This window comes from Antennarius striatus, chromosome 9, assembly GCF_040054535.1.
Source record: "Antennarius striatus isolate MH-2024 chromosome 9, ASM4005453v1, whole genome shotgun sequence".
Taxonomy (NCBI): Eukaryota; Metazoa; Chordata; class Actinopteri; order Lophiiformes; family Antennariidae; genus Antennarius; species Antennarius striatus.
The window spans coordinates 23,362,233-23,380,599 of NC_090784.1; the positions used below are offsets into that span (position 1 = coordinate 23,362,233).

Consider the following 18,367-nt stretch of genomic DNA (forward strand, 5'->3'; position numbering starts at 1 on the left):
TGTAAACATCAGATTTTCAAGGAAAGAAAAGTCAAATTTATGATGTGAAAAATGTCAAAACCCTGACAGGTGGAGTGGATCAAATATAATTCACTCCACTTTGCTCAGTGTGGACTAAAGAAGGCGGCAGCAGCACAGGATGTTCATCTATAATAACCCTCTAGAAATAAAAAGATAAATTACTCAAACAGTTCAAACAGAGCCACTAGAACACGCTAATGGCTGTGACATCATCAGTGACTCATCACACCTTCTGTTCTGTACAGAACGCCTCGTGCTGAGGTGAATCACTGATGGATAGAAGTGGTAACAGCGCCCCCTGCTGGCGGCTCCTCACTCCCACGCAGCATCCGTGGGTCCGGAGGATCACATGATCCTACGGCCGGAGGTCGGAAGATGCAGACATGTCAGGTTGGAAATGCTTTATTGCGGCGGCTGGCGCTACAGGTCAAAGGTCAAACCTTGATTACAGTCATTTGATAAAATTAAGACAGAAAAAATTATTTTCACATTATTCCAAGCAAAATTAGTTGAGTTAGTTTCACGGCAGAGCAGCGTCGCTTCGATTAAAGCAGGTCTAGAGGAATCTAGAGGAAGTTCTCTGGAGAACTTTCAACTTTTTTCAGTCTGGTTCTGATAAAGCAGATTAATTAATGTTAATACAGACATTATTTAACGTCTCACAAATAAAATACAACTTGAAAGGCACAATCTCTGATCGGGTCTTCCTTCTGGACCCCGTTCTGGTTCTCCACGGGGCTTCTAGAGGAACCGGTGGAGCTGTCAGACGTTCTTCTTCTTGATGCCCGTCAGCTGGGAGAAGCTCTGCAGAGCCCAGAACAGCAGAGAGAGGGAGACAAAGGCCTGGACACAGAGAAGGGGGGTCAGAGGCCGGAGGTCTGCTGCCTCGTGCTAACCGGCTAACGGGCTAACGGTGCGTTCAGGTGACGCTTCAGCAGAAAGCATTCAGGAGCTGACAGCAGGAAGCAGATTGAGGTTATTAATAACGTTTAAGGGGAGACGTTTTTATCAAAGTCTGCCTCATTTTTAAAATATTTTAATGCTATTTTGAAAAACAATTTCTGAAAATAGTAAAACATTTAAAAGGCTTTAATTTAAATAAAAAAATTTAAATTTTAACTGTCAAAAAAGATGTCAGATAAGAATGTGATGTAACTTTTAGTCATTGATCACTTTATTTTGTTCCACAATAATAAAATAAAATCCAGATTTATAGATTTCTTCCTATTTAAGGTTTTCTGCACTGAGACGCTCCAATTTTAATTAGAATCTGACTTTATTTAAAACTTGATGAAAATAATAATTATAAGAATGAAAACCTCAGAACTTTCATTCCATCGTCGCATCAACTGTGATGGTTTCAAGGCGTCACCGTGGAAACGGGCCAAGAATTTAAGACAACATTCAGAGCCGTTTGATTCGTGTTATTTAAGAAAGAAGAAATTTACTTTTCCTCATTCCGAGAAATCAGACGGGACGATGTCGACGCCGGATGCTCTCATGGTGGGGGCAGAGGGGTCGCCGTCACGGCAGACCTCTCTGCCAGAAACAACCCCCCCACCACCACCACCACCTCCCACCCCCCATTCTGGCCCATAAACTACATCCTACATCGCAGCCGGAGCCAAACCCAGACCTCTGTCCATCACGGCCCAAACGGCCTGACGGGGAGGAAAGGGTTTCGTCATGGAAACGGCAGCTGCAGCGGGAGAGAGAGGATAAAGTAGAGCTCTGGACCCGCTCTGGAAGTTACTTCATAAACGTTTAAATTACCGCAAAAAATAGTTCTTCGCCATAGTGCGGGATTTCGTTTTTTACCGGTGGTCCTGGAACACATTAACAGTGAGAAACGAGGGATTACCGTTTGTTACTGAGGGCTTTAAGCAAAACAACACGTTTAACCTCAGGAAATGATTAAAGGTCTTTTGTACATGTCTAAGGTCAGAGGTCAAAATGACGCTGGATTAATTCACAACTTTTTAAATCCAGGTAACCATAGGTTCTACCGTAGGTTCTACTGTAGGTTCTACTGTGTTGCATGTTCATAGTAACACACTCAGCTGCTGGTCAGTCTTTTATAACGGATGTGAAACATGAACGCTCGTCAGTCCGACACGTAATCAAACACCAAACGATGAACCGACGGCCGGGACGACCGAACGCCGATCCGTCCTGCGGCCCGCTGACTGATACGACGCATCCAGATAAACGCCTGGAGACGCCGTGTTCCTGCCTCCGGCGGGGTAAATAAAACGCGGCGACGCCCTCAAACGCAGCTGCGCTGGTGATTGAAATGAAAACAAGGCAGAATGGCTGCTGTCAGGCGGTGATGGACGAGCTGCAGCGGGATGTTTCCAGAGCTGCCTCCATGTGGACGCCTGCAGCCCACCAGACCTGGACTGAACTGTGCAGGAAAGGAACCGGAGTTCCTGCATGCAAAAGGTGCACACGTGCACACGTAGATGCACACGTGCACACGTAGATGCACACGTGCCCACGTAGGTGCACACGTGCACACGTAGATGCACACGTGCACACGTAGATGCACACGTGCACACGTAGATGCACACGTGCCCACGTAGGTGCACACGTGCACACGTAGATGCACACGTGCACACGTAGATGCACACGTGCCCACGTAGGTGCACACGTGCACACGTAGATGCACACGTGCACACGTAGATGCACACGTGCACACGTAGATGCACATGTGCACACGTAGATGCACACGTGCACGCGTAGATGCACATGTGCATCTATAGCACCAAGACAAGCGCCCATTATGTGCAGATATATGGGATCAGGAAGGATACGCCGAGCAGATTGATGACCCACCAGGGAGCCGGTGTAGTGCCTGCTCTGAAGCACAGCCATGAGGAACATCATCACACACACACACACACACACACACACACACACACACACACACACACACACACACACACACACACACACACACAGCTGATGTTCTCATGTATCTCAAACATCCTCATCTTCACGTCTTCGTACCTTTGCAGCACATGTGTCAATCTCAAGGCCCCGGGGGCCAAATGTGGCCCTCCACATCATTTAATGTGGCCCGTGAGAGAATAAAAGGTCAGAGTGTCTAAAAATAAATTGGTCAAAAGTGTGCTTGACCAAAAACTACATTTCCCACAATGCAGTCATTCAGCCCATTTGAACTATGACAAAAAAAGATTTGAACAAAGTTAACGTCCTAACTTGTGTCTGATGTTATTTTTCTTTATTGATTGATGGTTTGATCCTTGATTGATGGAGTTCTGTGGGTTTAATAACCTGACAAATTAAAAGGATTTATGTTAAAACAGGGAAACAAACATTTTTTTCTGTCTAACTGTAATGTTTGTAACTTAAATAAGTAATAAATCCAGAGTTATTTTAAATTAAGGAGTAGTTACATTTACTTTACATTTACTTTACATTTACTTTACATTTACTTTACATTTACTTTACATTTAGTTACATTTCTAAGTTACATCTGGCCCTTTGAGGTGACGCTTCCACCTCATCAACATTTTAACGACAGGGACTTCATGTTCTACTAATGTCAATAACTTGAACGTCTGACGTGTTGATCGATCATTATTGCTTTGGAGTATTAAAATGCTAACGCGAGTCTAGTACACTGACACTAGAACAACAGTTGGTAATTAGTCCATAGAGAGCACTCTGACTGTAAAATTCATGACTACAAGGTAGCTTTGAAGGTCTTCTTCAAGCTAAAACTACAGGACAAACTGGTTTAACTGGTTTTAAAACACATCTCACCTCATGGAGATCAGATCTTGATTGTTAGTTAACGGTTACACATCCATATTTATGCACAAATGAAAGTCTCTAAGGGGATTTCGGAGTGTCTTCAGCCTGATTCCATCCATTAAAAAAAAAAAAAGAAACCTTGAGTTTGCAGCCAAACTGTTCTTGAAGACATTCTGTGCTGCTGCCAGGCGAGTCCTCAGAGGGAGTAATCAACGCTTTCAATTAGTAAAGCAACACAAGTGGCAAGGCTGTAATCAGCTCAACTATTAGACAAAAACCACAGCCAGCTCCGTCCGAACGCTTTACACAACAACAAACACACTAAATTAAGATCTACTGCCCAATTAAACTTTGTTTGACTGAGACCATGGAAAAAAACTAGGAATGGAATCAGATAAACTAATTAAGGAGAACTAGATCCAAAGACAATCAAGCCTGAGGCAGCGAAGGGATGCGGTGCAAGAACAAACTGAACTCCTGCCTGGGGAGGGAAAGGATTATCCGAGACTGTCAGAGGGAAGGTAAGAATCTGGAGGTGGTAGAACATCAGATTCACAGGGTAGGACCAACCACAACCAGGATATGGACACCTGTTACCTCAGGAGGTAAACTTATTGATTAGAACAGCCTGAACTCATCAGAAGCCACACGTTAGACACTAAAAAGTCAGTTTACTTCAACTCCAAAGACTTAATTTAGGCTCCAGTTAGATCTGCTGAAGACAAATGGGACAGGAATTTTGTGGCGCATTCAGGTGCACCCATGCCAAAGTACGTTTATGCTAGCCAAGACTTGTGCTGACGAGATGTTGCATTGATAATCTTCAAGTTTTCTTGAAATTAAAAAAGGTTTTGCTTTGACCTTTGGTGGACATTTTGACCTGTTTGGTACTTGAAACTCCAGAAGACTTCTTAGTCTTGACTTGTCTTATCTCAGACTCTCTCCTGGACTTCCTGTCTCTTCTTCAGCTTCCTGTCGCACTATTAAAGCCAAAAACAGTTGAAGACATTGAGCCAAACAAATTTTATTTGTAGAGTCTGCTGTGAGAACCACACAGTGGGCCTGAGGACGTGGTTCCAGTTCAGGGGAAGAAGTCATTCCTATCCCCAGGAGTGCTGGAAGTCTGAGAGGGTGAAGAATCTTTGCCAGGAAACTACTGATCAATACCCTCAGTATCTACCAGACAATGACCTCACCGGTTTGACCCAGTTTAAATGTCTCTGCCCCAAACAAAATGAATACCAGATATTAAAGTATAATAAATGGGAATTGTTTGTTTAGAACTTGGGGTTTAGGGTCTCCATCATGAACACCTCTCAGGATCAGAGCTGGAATACCGAGATTGGCTCACGGATCGGAGGTGTGAAGGTTTGACTGATGCCTCCCTGTGTTCCCACAAGAAATATGTCTCTACGGAAAATACGAAATGGTGAAGCTTTAACGCTTTTTGCAGGAGGGAACAAGGCTTTCACGGATCAGTCCTGGTGTGACGGTGTTTATTCTCACTTTTGCAATCTTAGACCTGCAGCCCGTCCAAACCAGCAACCCCCAACCGATTCTGGCAGCTGGAGACATTTTCCAGTTTGCTTCAGTTGGGTTGTTGCCGCTTGGACTATTGTGAGGAAAGGACTGTGAATAATTCCGTTTTGAGATATCAGACGTGCGATTATTGGAGAGTTAAGTGTGGCAGAGAAGAGAGATCCATAAGTTCGTCTTGTGAGCCAACAAACTCGAAATGAATTCCGAAAGCCTTCGCTTAGAACGGCTCTGATGGTGATTTATATTTGGGATTCAGTAAAATCCTGTATCGTTTGTTATGTTTTAAATTCGCGAGCCAATCTCTGGAGTTACACTTGTGCATTTCAGCGGGGGTCGGGGGTGGGGGTGAAGCAGGAAACCGGAATGGCGATCCGGGGTTCAATCAGGTTCACATGCTGGCTCCGAGGCTGCGTCGTAAAGCAAATCGCCGTTGTGTTTTGTCGATGAATTAAAGCATAAATAGGAAGACAAATTCAAAAGCGAGTCGTCTTGGCCAAAGGAACCAACCCAACAAAAGCCAAACTAAACACGGCTACAGAAGCCCCGAAGGGCCAATTGCTGTTAGATTTCCATAGCTCTACCTGGCAAGTGGTGTGACAACATAAACCAAGCGGTTTCTCTTTGACGGGCACAATCCCCTGCACATGGAGTGATAATATTTCACACTGTGTACGCTCGACCACCCCGCTGTTTACCCCAACAGAACAGTCCTACCCTGCGTTTTCCTTTCAAATCCCTCCATTTTCTCCCTGGGAGGAGATTTCCTTTCCTTTCCATTCCTGCGAGCTCTCAGATGATGTCATGCTCAGCCAGTTTCCATTGCTCCCAAACAATCCCGTTAACCTCAGCGCTGCTTCTCGCTACCACAAATTCCTGCTTCAAAACAGAAAAAAAAACAAACAGAAGAAGGCCGTTGACCTCTCTGCACCTGAATTTTTTTTTTTTTTTTGCGGAAACGGAAACGACCCTCTGATAACGACCACCTCTCACCGGTTGGGGTCTTATCGGCCGGCTCATAACTGGGAGGGCAGGAAGTGACATTTCTGAGAGGTAATATTGTTCTGACTGCTTCCTGTAGCCGCACAAAGACGGAAAAACCGATTGGTTGGTGCCGTTAGCTTTGCTTCTTCTTGAGCAAACACTTATTTCCTGAAGCCACATCCCGGTCGTCTCGTAGAACCGAAATCGTTTCAAAGAGTCCTCAGGTGTTTTATTAACCCGTTCTTATCTTTATTCGCTTCAGGACTGCTTGGAAAGGAGGAACCGGAACCGCAATCCCAATCAGAAGACGCGTCCACCCCCTCCCGACCGAAGGCAGGTGTATTTTTACAAGCTGGCGTCTTGAATTACTGTGACTTCACCAGCAGTTAGCGGTCGTTCTGAGAGAGGAGCTGCTTAATTACTCTGGAACACGCAGCGGCTCCCTGCCTTCAGGCGATCGGGGGCCCCACATGGTAACACAAGTGTGTTACATCACGCCAGTGCGCCACGAGCACGCCTGGCGCACGTGGACGCAGATATTATAGCGCTGCCGATGTCAGCATTATTTTACTTCTACTTTCCCTGCATGTAAGTTAAAATACAGGGTTCCTGTTCGGTGACATAATCACTCATCTCGTACAGTTTTTTCCGAGCTGAAATGATGAACGACTCGATTCAATCTGAGAGCATTAAAATATTTACATTTTCCTGCGTTTTTTAAAATTTTGCTAAATATTAAAAGACAAATAGACGGTACAAGTGAGTCTCGGAACGCAGCGCACTTCCGGATGCTGTGAGCTAATAGCATGTGCGTATGGTATCATGTGACTACCTACTAAAAATCTGCGATGTAGTGAAGCCGTTCTTGAAAGGATTACTACAATCTGAAAAGCTTTTAAATTGGTTGATTGTTCCTCCTCTGAGATCAACTGGATTATAATCATTTATAATTATTATGATAATTATAAATTATTATAACAATTATATTATAAATTATAATAATCTTAATATTATAATAACAAAAAAATTAACTGAATAAATAAAATAACAATTATAATTTTATAATATTATGATATATTATAATAATTTTGAGACCCCCCCAGAGGGTTACCAGACTCTGGACCATCTGGGTCTCCCTGCGAGCCCCACAGACGTGGGTTTGGGGGGCGAGTGGGCGGGTGGGAGCCCCCCAGTTTACAGGTCAAGCCTGCAGCTTTACAAGGGAAATCTCCAGAGTGGCTATAAATACCACCGAGGGCTTTAAGGGGGCAGTATATCACACCCCCGGGTCTGAAGGACCGCAAACCCACCCAGTTTTTTTGTAGTTTTATTTTATAACTCCCCCCTGCCTCACCCGCCCCGGCCTGAACACAATTAAATACCAAGGTCCCCTCCCCCTTTTCAAGTGCCTGTTAATTGATTGGCCCGACTTCAAAAACACGCCCCCCCGCAACAAAGAGCTGGCCGTTCACCTCCTGCGTCCGACCCGTATATCATTAAAGACGGAGGGGGGGGGGGTTTGTCGTCCTGAGCGCCGCCTGCGACGTTTATTCTCCAGTTGATGGACGGCGGCGTGGAACCGGCACCAGCGGGCCCTTTTAAGTGGCACGTTAGCGTGACGCTAGCTGGATCCGCGCTTCACTTTTCACACGGTTTCACAAAAAATTTCAAAAGTCTTGTTTTTTTACGGTGAGAACGTTTCGATTGGCCGTTTGAACACCTGAGCGGCGCAGATGTGGAGTCACGGGACAATAAAAGCAGCGCTCACGTGCTAATCTCATCAGGCGGCGCTAGTTAGCAGCAGACGCCTCTAATTGGATCCAGAACCGTCGCTCGGGTTCGCGGCGAGCAGAAAGGTTGGGGACGGGGGGGGAGGGGGCGAGTAATGAGGGGTCAGCCGCCAGAACCAGAAAGGAACGCCAATTTTATGGTCAATTGGGCGACACATCTGGACGCGTAGATCACAGGGATGTGGGGTTTGAGTTAGCACCCAGCACACACACACACACACACACACACACACACACACACACACACACACACACACACACACACACACACACACACATACACACACAATTGTTTTATACCGTCCACTCATTATTTTAACCTTCGTTCTCCATCCCATAAAGCTGTTAATATTTAAATCTTGTTTTAATCTTGTTGCAAGTTTAAACTCTAGATTTATTAAGTTTGACTTAAACTCGACTTTCAAAAATCGCAATCACTATCATGAAACAAACTTGGAGAATTTATCTCCAATCTCCACGCTATCTCGCTAGCGTAGCACACCTGCATCGCCAACGTATGACGGAAGACCCGCCCCTAGGCCAGCATCCAATCACTCACCTCCGTGGGGACGGCCAGCGGCAGTGGGAGGGGCTTGACATGGGTGTACCTCTGCATTGCCATCAGGACGCCACAGCGCAGCATCTCCAACACGCCGGCGGTCGGTCTGCGTAGAACCCGTCACACGCTAACGTCACATATGTGCTGTACTTTCTTTATAGTACCCACAACTACAAACTAAAATATATTAAAACACATTAGAAGTATTTTTTTGTAAAATTTATCAAAATTTAATTATGACAAAAACTAGCAAATTTCAGTTCTTGTGTTAGCATGCTAGTTAGCCTGTGTCAGTAAGCAGATTGTCAGTATTAGCTCATTTAATTGGAAATGTTTACCTTTACCATCAGTTATAGATTTTAAATTTTAAATTAAAATGAAAAAAGAATTTTCAGCAGATATCAGGCTGCATATCCTTCGCATTACAGAAGTATTTTCACTTTTGGGATTATCAAATAAATCCGGTTCGCCATCTAGTGACCAGTTGGACAGTTCCAACCCCCCCAGATTAAACACCCACCGCCGTGTGGGTCAAGATTCTAAACTCATTCCCAGAAACCCGAGCTGTGTCGTCTCGGTACCTCTGATCGATGATGTAGCCCAGCGCCGTGAGCGTCAGCAGGATGTAGGCCGTCATCCCCAGGATGGTGAACTGGGACAGGATCTAGAATCAACACATGATGACACGGCGTGAAAAATGTAGCCTCAGGAAAAAAAAAAAACACTTTAGAACCTAAATCTTAAATTAATATAATGTCTGCTTGAGTTACGATTCCAGGAGACCTCACCGGGAGGGTGGTCATAAAGCCCGAGGTCTGCCGGACGGTTTACTCGCCACCGCCAACTACAACATGTCTAACCTTCAGAATAAGAGTCCTGACGCACGGACGCATACCCTGCAGCGAACGCAGTCGGCCTATCGCATTACACCGACACACATCCGAACCACCTATCATCCCAGATGCGTCCCGGGGCGGCGGCGGACAAATCCCGAGCCAGAAAACGACTGACATCGGAGTAGAAATCCCACGTAGATCCTGACAGACGGACCCTTTGGGATGTACGCGCAACAATCGCTCAAAAAAGCCAACGTAGAGAACGTGATGTACATTCTAAAGCGCTCTCTAACCTCTGACCTCTAGCAGCTGGGAGCTCGGTGTCTCCTGAGGATGCTGGGTCGTCAGCTCCAGTTTAGATTTCTTTGACGCTCAATATAGCCAAACCTCACTGACTGCTCCCATGCTGTTAGGACCCAGCAGGCCATATATGGTCAACGCAAAATCGACATGATCCAATTAAATGCTATTTCTTTACATTTGTCCAACATAAACCTCTGTTGGACTTACATTGTCTCCACTCTCACATGTAAACCCTGGAGGACATCGAATCTGGACTGGAACCAACGATAGTCCGACTGTCGAAGACTGTCAACGCTGAACAACCATTAAGTTCAGACTATTTTTCCCTCTTATTTTTAGTCAGGGGGGTAAATCAGAGGTTATGTGAACTTGTCGGAGTTTGATATCCAAGGGGTTCGCAGCTCGGACGTTACCCCTGAGATCTAGTCTTGGATAAACCCGTTGGTGGCGTCACACGTCGAGACAACGATCGATCTTTCACGCCATCGGGAGTCAAACGGCAGCAATAACAGGGCAGAAACAACGCTAACATTTGGCGGCGGTGGATTGTGTTTTTCCATCGTCCCCCGAGATGAAGCAGATTAACTCATTATTCAGGTCATTAGCTGCCGCTGTCGTGACGCGTCGACAAAAGCTAGCCAAGCTGAGTTCCAAAGATCAACGACCTCTGCGGAGAGTTTATGGTTCAAATGACGTAATTCTGTGCTGCACAATGAGTCAGCATCTTGTGAACATTACCCTCGTCGGTAAACACCACAAAAGATAGCTAATTATTAAAGCTATTACTCTGTTGGACGATAAGGAGCCATTTCTAGAGATGACCAAGTTGCTTGAGAAAAAAAAAACAGGAACCAGCTGCCAGAGACGTCCACAGACGTCTAGGACGTTTTTTTAGAGGAAGACGGAGAACTTGCAGCAGCTTAAGGTGCAACAAAGTTTGCGTATTTCAGAGCTCACTTGTGAGAAAACACAGTGTCACTCTGAGCAAAGCATCTTGGGAGAAAGAAACCCAAAAATGTCCAGAGTGCAGGAGAAAGTCCGATCAGTAGCTACAAAGCTCTGGCAGCCAACGAGTTAAAGTCTTTGGTTTGTCCAATTCATACACCACAACCATTATCCTGCTTATGGTCGTCAGATAACCCAAGATAAAAAAAAAGAACACGTGTGTCCGTATCACATGACCCATGGACAACATTTAGACAGTTTTGACCATCATTTTTTGCTCAGATGTACTTTAAACTGTAACTTAAACTGTATCCAGAACCAAAGTCCAGATTTTACCCCAATAAAAACATTAACGGAGCTGCTGAGAGATAAGACTTTATGACCTGGTCACTTCCTGCCTGCGATGGACTATTTAACCAACGCTCCATCAGCGCCGGCCCACTGACGCTATAATTGAAGAGTGGCTTCACTCGTTAGAAATAAGTTGGCTTTGAATTAACGCAGAGTCCATAAAACGTCCAGGACTGTGTCATCAATTGTCAAGCTAAATAAGCGGCTGGCGAACATGTGGGTATAAATACATAACACTGACATGATGGATCGTCGGGCTGGAGCGCTCACTTTGTTATTTTCCCTCCAAGTCCTGATTGCTGCATCCTGAAGGCTATTTGGGTTGGGAAATGGTTGACTCGACAATTAAAGCGTTTGTGTTCACTGCCTGGACCACCAGCTGCCATTTAATTCGCTGGGGTGGGAGGGATTGGGGTGAGGTGAACGGTGGGGGGACCACAACTGAAGGAGCACCATGGAGGTAGCCATCGCTAAAAGACAGGCCGTTTCGTTTGGGAGCTCAACGGCGCTGGGCGTGACGGCACTTTTTTGGCTAACCAAAACTATGCAGGAAAAAAAGCCTTCCAAAGATAACTGCTGAGGAGACCCGCTTCTTTTTCTCCCCGGAGGAGGAGGAAGGGGGTCTCTTGGCTCGTCAAGTGGAAAATAATAGACGAACGGTTGTTCTGAAGGGAACGCTGATCAGTCATTCTGTCATGATGTTAGACAGACCCAGTCTTTTCCTGCTGGATAAGTAGAGGACTCCGAGTTGCCACAACAAACTGCATAATTGGGTGAAATAATGTTGGCAAACAAACAGGCGACCACACGGTCTCAAATTAAGACCCGTGGACCACCTCGTCATAGTCTTCATGAGGGATTACAGTAGCCTAAACATACCTGCGGCCGCCACATGACCAGATGGTCGTCGGATTCTCTCCGACAGGCCTGAAAAGTCTCGATTTAAGGCGACAAAAACGTACCATCTTCTTCTGGAACAAGTCGTGGTAGGTCCACAGCACCAGCATGAAATGCACCACCACGTAGGCTTGTAGCGGCAGCGACCAGCTGGGATTGTACGGGACCTCCTTTCCAGTCACCTGAAAGAAAAATTTCGCAAAAATTAACCTCGCAATTTAAGAGACAAGCTCAGAAACTTTCCTGAAGCTGCGCTGAAGTTTCAGGGCGGCGTTGGCCTCCAGCGGCGCCACCTGTTGTAAACTGGATGTGGTTTACCCTCCGTTCTTTATTTTAACAGACCTCCACCAAGGCTGGGCTATCCTTTACATCTGATTTACTTCCACAAGTCACTCCTCAAGGTTTTGAGGAAATCCGGCGTGTTTTTTTTTTCGTGCTTTTTGGCCAAATTTGAAATATTGAAATTTATATAAAGCAGAAAAATAATCCTGGACCGCACAGCTTAAAGGGTTCTCGGTTGGGTCTATCCCCCCAACATTGTGAATTATCAGTTGAAGGAAGTCACACAACAGTACGGTAACACAGCTGTACAGTTACCCCTCGTGCATTCACGATTAAAGCGCGACTTCATCCATCACAGATTTTTAGCAGGTGATACCGTACTCTTATTCTATTGGCTGACAGCAACCGGAAGTGCGCCCAGTTATGCGAGTCTCAGACTTCCATGAGACACAAAAGTGCTTTAAACAGTCTATCAAGAGTGTTTTAAAGGTAATACAGATAGAAGGTGGTTTAATATCAGTAAGGGGGGGTTCATAAACGTTTAAATTACCGTAAATAATAAGATTTAAGTTAAGTTTATAAGTTTTTCGCTGTATTGCAGAATTCGTTATTCGCGTGTGGTTCCTGGAACGTATTCACCCCAAGGAACGAGTGCGCACTGTATTTATGATTAATTAGGGTAATAACGGTTAATATTCTTTTTTCTGTTTGTCTTTGACAGCATGATGAGAACAAATAAATAAAGAACAAACAAACGCGTGTTTTCTGTTGTTAATTCCAGGCGTTAGCGGTTTGAATTTTTCAACCGCGCCTTCGCATCAGCTGTTTGTGTTGACAAACAACCAAACAAAAAGATCGCGTTACGCGTTTATTTCCGCAACAAAAGACTAACGAGGCCAAAAATCTAGATTCCCTCCATCGGATGCCAGACGCCGCTGCGGTCTCTCAAATCAAGTTCACCGCGTTCAGGCGTAGACTCTGCCAACAATAATAATAAAAAAAAGAAAGAAATGTGTGCAGAGACGTAACTCCTCTCAAACGACGGAACACAGGAAGAAGAAGAGATGATGGGTTTGAGTTTAACTGAGGTGTAGTAAAGGTAAATAAAAGGACTTGACAAAAACGACACCAGGATATAGACACTTCCCTCTGGACAACATGTTGTCATGGAAATGCATAAAACAAATATTTAAGAGCTGAATGTCGTCAGATTGTCTGACATCACAGACAATGAAATTACAAAATAAATTACAAAATAACAACTTTAACAGAATGAGGAAAATAAATACATTAAAGTGTCAAAATCATAAATCCTGTTTGACACAAAAGCCAAGTTTCGTAAAAAATAATGACCGATTTTTGAGCGACGCACTGATAAACATTTACAGACCGACGACAGAACCAAAACTTCAACCCAAAGAAATGAGTCACTGAATGTTTCGGTTTTTAAAGAAAGGGGGGAAAAAACCTCATAATTTCACTCGTAAAAGTCATGAGGCAACATTTCACACCTCCGATTCTTTTTTACGTCTCGTTTGTTTTCTCTTATGAAGAAAAAAAAAAAAAAACTAGAAAAAGCCTTTTACGTTTTTGTTTTTTTTCTCGCAGACTGGATTTGAAAACTGGTGAAAATGAGTTTGTTATGTTCCATCTATAAAGTCATCCAGGATTTACTGGGTTTGGTGGTTTCCACCATGCACGGAGGAATAAATGAGTCCCTCTGCAGGAATTCCCTGACTCATCCGACCGGTTTGTGTCTCAGCTAACTTCTTAGCGATAACTAATTTGACCTGAGGGATTCCTCTTGAACCTGCAATATTTTGGGGGGAAATAAAATGAAAAGAAAAAATAAAACCCCAAGTAGAGGTCCGCCTCTTGTTCAGGGGGTTTTCCCAGGATCCCGAGGAACCAAAGCGCCACATGTGGCTTCCCCTCTGCATCCCATCCCCGTCCCTGTAGGTGTTCCAGGAGCTGCTCTGCTTCTTCTCAACCAGCTGAAACACTTTCAGGTCTCCCCTCCCCTCCCCTCCCCTTCGTTTCTATCCTGAACCTTTCAGATTCGGCTGTTTTTAGAATTGCCCTCTGCGTAAGGGACCGATTTAATTGGAAAGGCAAAGGGTGACGAAAATGTGTGACAACATCGGCGTGATTTCAAAGGTAACCGCTAAAGACGGTCACGAAAACACGCGAGCTTTCCATCCCGCAGACAGCATTTAAAGATGGTGAAAATGAAGTTGTTGTGTTCCCTCTACAAAGGCTGTGTGGATTTTATTTGATGTGGCAGTTCCTTGTTAAACTTGCAGAATTTGTCCTCCAATCAGGAATGCTCTGAGTCACGGAGCGCGTCTGAGCGACGGCTAATGAAGTCTGAGGGCGTTTCGTCAAAGTTTGCCTCCTGCACCCAAAGATGACAAAATCACGTTTTTTTTTGTTGCTGTTTTTTTTAAAAACCAACCTTGGGAACGAGTTTGTGGTCGCCAAGTCGAGGTTTGCCCGGCGCCCAACTTGGACCTTTGAGGAAAGTTGACAATTTGTTGCTGATTTTCGTGTAGGTTTTGGATCTTTTCCACAAGTACAAATAGTAGTGGAGCTGAAAGAGAAGAAAAACACAAGTCAAACATCGACACAACCCAACGCCGATTGGCGTTAAGCAAGCCAAAGCTTGCTTTTATTGGCCTCTTTGACCTCGGCAGGGTAGTTTATTTAGACTGAGGCAATAATGTTCTGGTTACGCCTCGTCGGCTCGACGTGGTCACGCCAACACGACCGGAGGGGGCGGGGCTTACCTGAACATGGACTATCTCAAAGGTCTTGATGGGGGACACCAGGCCGTAGATCACCTTATCGGTCTCTGGAGCAAAGGTGCCTGCGGAAAACATCGACAACTTTATTTAAATTACTGTTTTTTTGAGTTTGAAGTCAGACATGACCATATTAGGGTGAGAGAGGGCGGAGCTGAAAGATGGGAGCCAGAGGACAGGAGTGTCTAGTTTTAAGGTCGATCTCTGGGACAAAGACGAGTCGCCCGACCACAGTCGGCTAATTAATACTTTATGGGTCTTAAATCTCGATATAACTAGAAATGACTCAGCAGAGATCTGTTTCCACATCCAGAAGAACTCCTGGAACAATTGTTTAAATGGGATGAGGTCTTCTTTCATCATCGTCAGCTTCGTGCAAACCAGGAAACCGACTCCCGACATCGGAAATCATCAGCAGCTCACGAGTTATCGATGAAAAAAAAAAAGATCATTAACGACAGAACATCTAGATCTAGATTTTGTTTCCCAAAGCAAGAACAAATCTGGATAATATGACGTCCACGGCGCTGAAATGACATTTCAACGGAGCCGACACCTTCGTCTGGAGTCGTTCACGCTGGGATGTGATGATGAATAATCAGGAACCAACACTCACCGAATAATCGATCCCAGATGATCAGGATCCCTCCGTAGTTCTTGTCAAGGCAGTAAATATTCCTCCCTGTTGAGACAATGTTCAGATAATCATTTAAACCATTAAAACATCGTTATTTCCAAGCCCACGCTGGGTTCTAATTTGCCGTTTCCACAGGTTCCAGCCGTGATGAGGCGTGACCAGCCGGCGTTTCCTGTTGTTCTCCTGGGTGGGATGGAACGTCTCAGACCTGGAAACCAGAACCTGGAACGTTTAGGAGTAAATAAAGGAGGAATCTCACCGTGATGAACTCTGTGATGCTTCGGGGTGTTGAGGATCCACTCCAGGGGGCCGAGGTCTCTGATCAGCTGCAGGATCAGGAGGAGTTTCAGATTAAATATATTTAAATATATTTACATTCCCCAGGAAGAAGGAAAATGTTCCAAGTATTCAGTTTTTAAACGACAAAAACGTGAGAAACGGGACTTTAAACACTGACGCTACAAGGAAACGTGGTTGGTTTTACGCACACAATCCTCCTCAAGATGTCCAGGATTGAACTGATTCATCCTCTGAGGACAATGAATGAGTTAAAAATATTTATTGTTGACCTACAACTGAATTATTTCATTTTTTATTTTAAAGATATGAATTGAACTAATCTTCGAGGGTCACAAACAATTTAGGATTCAGCATCCGGGAGCATGAAAACTCGTTGAGTGAAATTTGAGCAGAAATCTACCTTTGCCGATATCAAAGGGTTTCATTTCGCACCGTTTTCCCGCCTTTTTGCCACACCTTTGTGATCTTTTGACGTTTCTCATCTCGGTCTGGACGTTATTTCTGGGTGATTCATTATTTCCATGTAACGCCGGCGTCTGGCAGCCGAGCGTGAGAGTTTCATCTCGAATGAAAAGGGTCTCCACCACTTCACTCCGGCTCTGAGGCTGCGAGCGGCGCGCCAATAAATTACATGACATCAAAAAAAAAACTCATAAAGGAGGCATAAATTACATCCCTTCAGAAAATTGTGACTATTACGACTGTTTTCACTAATAGTGCACTAAAAGACAGAAGGCGTTTCCAAATCCATTCATTCCCTCTAAAGATTGTTGGGATTGTAAAACTGATATTCCCACTCACATTAAAGGCACAGAGTGGTCATGCTTCTGTTTGGAATATTTCATAAAATCTCATTATTTTTTATTGAATACAGGTTTCACTGCAACACCGGGGCTACAAAGGCTCCACTCCACGGATTAGTGCCGGCACAGGGAGAACACAGCTTTACAGCCTGGGTTTGATTTCAGAATTAATTATTTTATTTTATTTTTTTCATATCATAAATTTTGAAAAAATGCACAGTAGAATAGAAAAAACAGAACGGTCAATATTTTATTAAAAAAAGCAAAAATAAGTAAGTTTCTAGTCAAATTTGACTATTCCTGATTGAATTCTGCCCCCATCCTTTTTTCAAAAAAAACATTTTTTTATTTGTGCTTCTGTATTAGCCAACATTGTATTTCACCCAAAGGAAACCTTTACCTCCGTGTGGATCCAGAACTGGTAGAGAAGATTCAACTGGATGTGAACGGCGAAGAAGGCTGGAGGAGCGATCAGAGCCAGGGGGAGGTAGAACATCTGAAAGGAGGAGAAAACTCAACAACCACCTATAAAAACGCTAGTTAAGCTAAAACTGAAGTTTCGTTAGCATGTGTGACCCTCATGAAGGGAACGGGGGGTGTTGGAGTGTCTCACCCATGAGGTGAACTGCTGGGTGAGGGACTGCCGGAGGGCGGTGCTCAGGTTGTACTGCTCAGAACTGTGGTGAACCTGGTGAGCCGCCCACATGAAGGCCACCTCTGGAAAAGACCACAAGCAGATCCAGGAGTCAAACAGACCGGATCAGGGTTCAAACCCCCCTCCTGAAGGTAACGGGACACCCCCCGGCCCAGAACCAGACCCGGGGTTCAGCTGGTTCCCCTCCAGCCCGGCGTCCCCCGGCTCCAGTTAGCATTCCTCTGCTGTGTTGTGATACGTGCTACATTAATATCTGCGTTACACTTCATTTTAACGCGAACATGCTCGTTAAGTTTCACTGGGTTTCCGGGACCTTTTCCAGACCACCCCGTCTGGCCTGAGCCGTTCGGCGCCGACCGTCCACTTAGCCTCCGGCGGCACCTCAAAGTCCACGTCCCAGGTGGGCCATCTCTAGAAACCAATCCATTAGAACTAAAGATAGACCAGGTCATCCGTTTGGGGACATTAGATCATTGACCTTCCTCCCGTGGCGTCAGTACAGACAATACCAGCCAACAGCAAGCATAGCTTAGCACAAAATTAGCATCTTTTTGGATTAAGCACGTATGTTTTTTTTATTCGTAAATCAAAGCTGAAGAAACATTCCTGCTAGAACGCAGATGAAACATTAGCTGTTTAAACACGAACACTACATCTGATTTACTGTTTTATTGTCTAGCTTGCTAGCGAACCTTGGCTAACATTATAAGGCGCACCTAAAAGCCTTTAATTTTCTCAATTTCTTATAATCCAACGTATATATATATATACATATATATATATATTTTGTGTAAAAATTAAACAAAATAGATGCAGTTTATTGATCTGTGAGAATTTGATTGTCTTAAATCAAAGCTAGGCTAGCTAGCTCCATGACTTCCATCCCC

The 18,367-nt window shown here is 44.6% G+C and overlaps 1 protein-coding gene across 3 annotated transcripts in view; it reads right to left on the bottom strand.

Annotated features, from left to right (window-relative positions):
- Window positions 1–417: 417 nt before the first annotated feature.
- The window catches only part of agmo (alkylglycerol monooxygenase), a 35,499-nt gene continuing 17,549 nt past the window's right edge, over window positions 418–18,367 (bottom strand). For all 3 annotated transcript variants that reach the window (XM_068323817.1, XM_068323819.1, XM_068323818.1), the window contains exons 4-13: window positions 17,439–17,542; window positions 17,226–17,321; window positions 15,982–16,048; window positions 15,702–15,767; window positions 15,071–15,150; window positions 14,740–14,874; window positions 12,068–12,184; window positions 9,252–9,334; window positions 8,671–8,776; window positions 418–864 (exon numbers count right to left, since the gene is read on the bottom strand). In XM_068323817.1, the coding sequence (XP_068179918.1) occupies window positions 784–864; window positions 8,671–8,776; window positions 9,252–9,334; window positions 12,068–12,184; window positions 14,740–14,874; window positions 15,071–15,150; window positions 15,702–15,767; window positions 15,982–16,048; window positions 17,226–17,321; window positions 17,439–17,542 (935 nt within the window). In that variant the 3' untranslated portion in view covers window positions 418–783. The remainder of the gene's footprint in view (window positions 865–8,670; window positions 8,777–9,251; window positions 9,335–12,067; window positions 12,185–14,739; window positions 14,875–15,070; window positions 15,151–15,701; window positions 15,768–15,981; window positions 16,049–17,225; window positions 17,322–17,438; window positions 17,543–18,367) is intronic.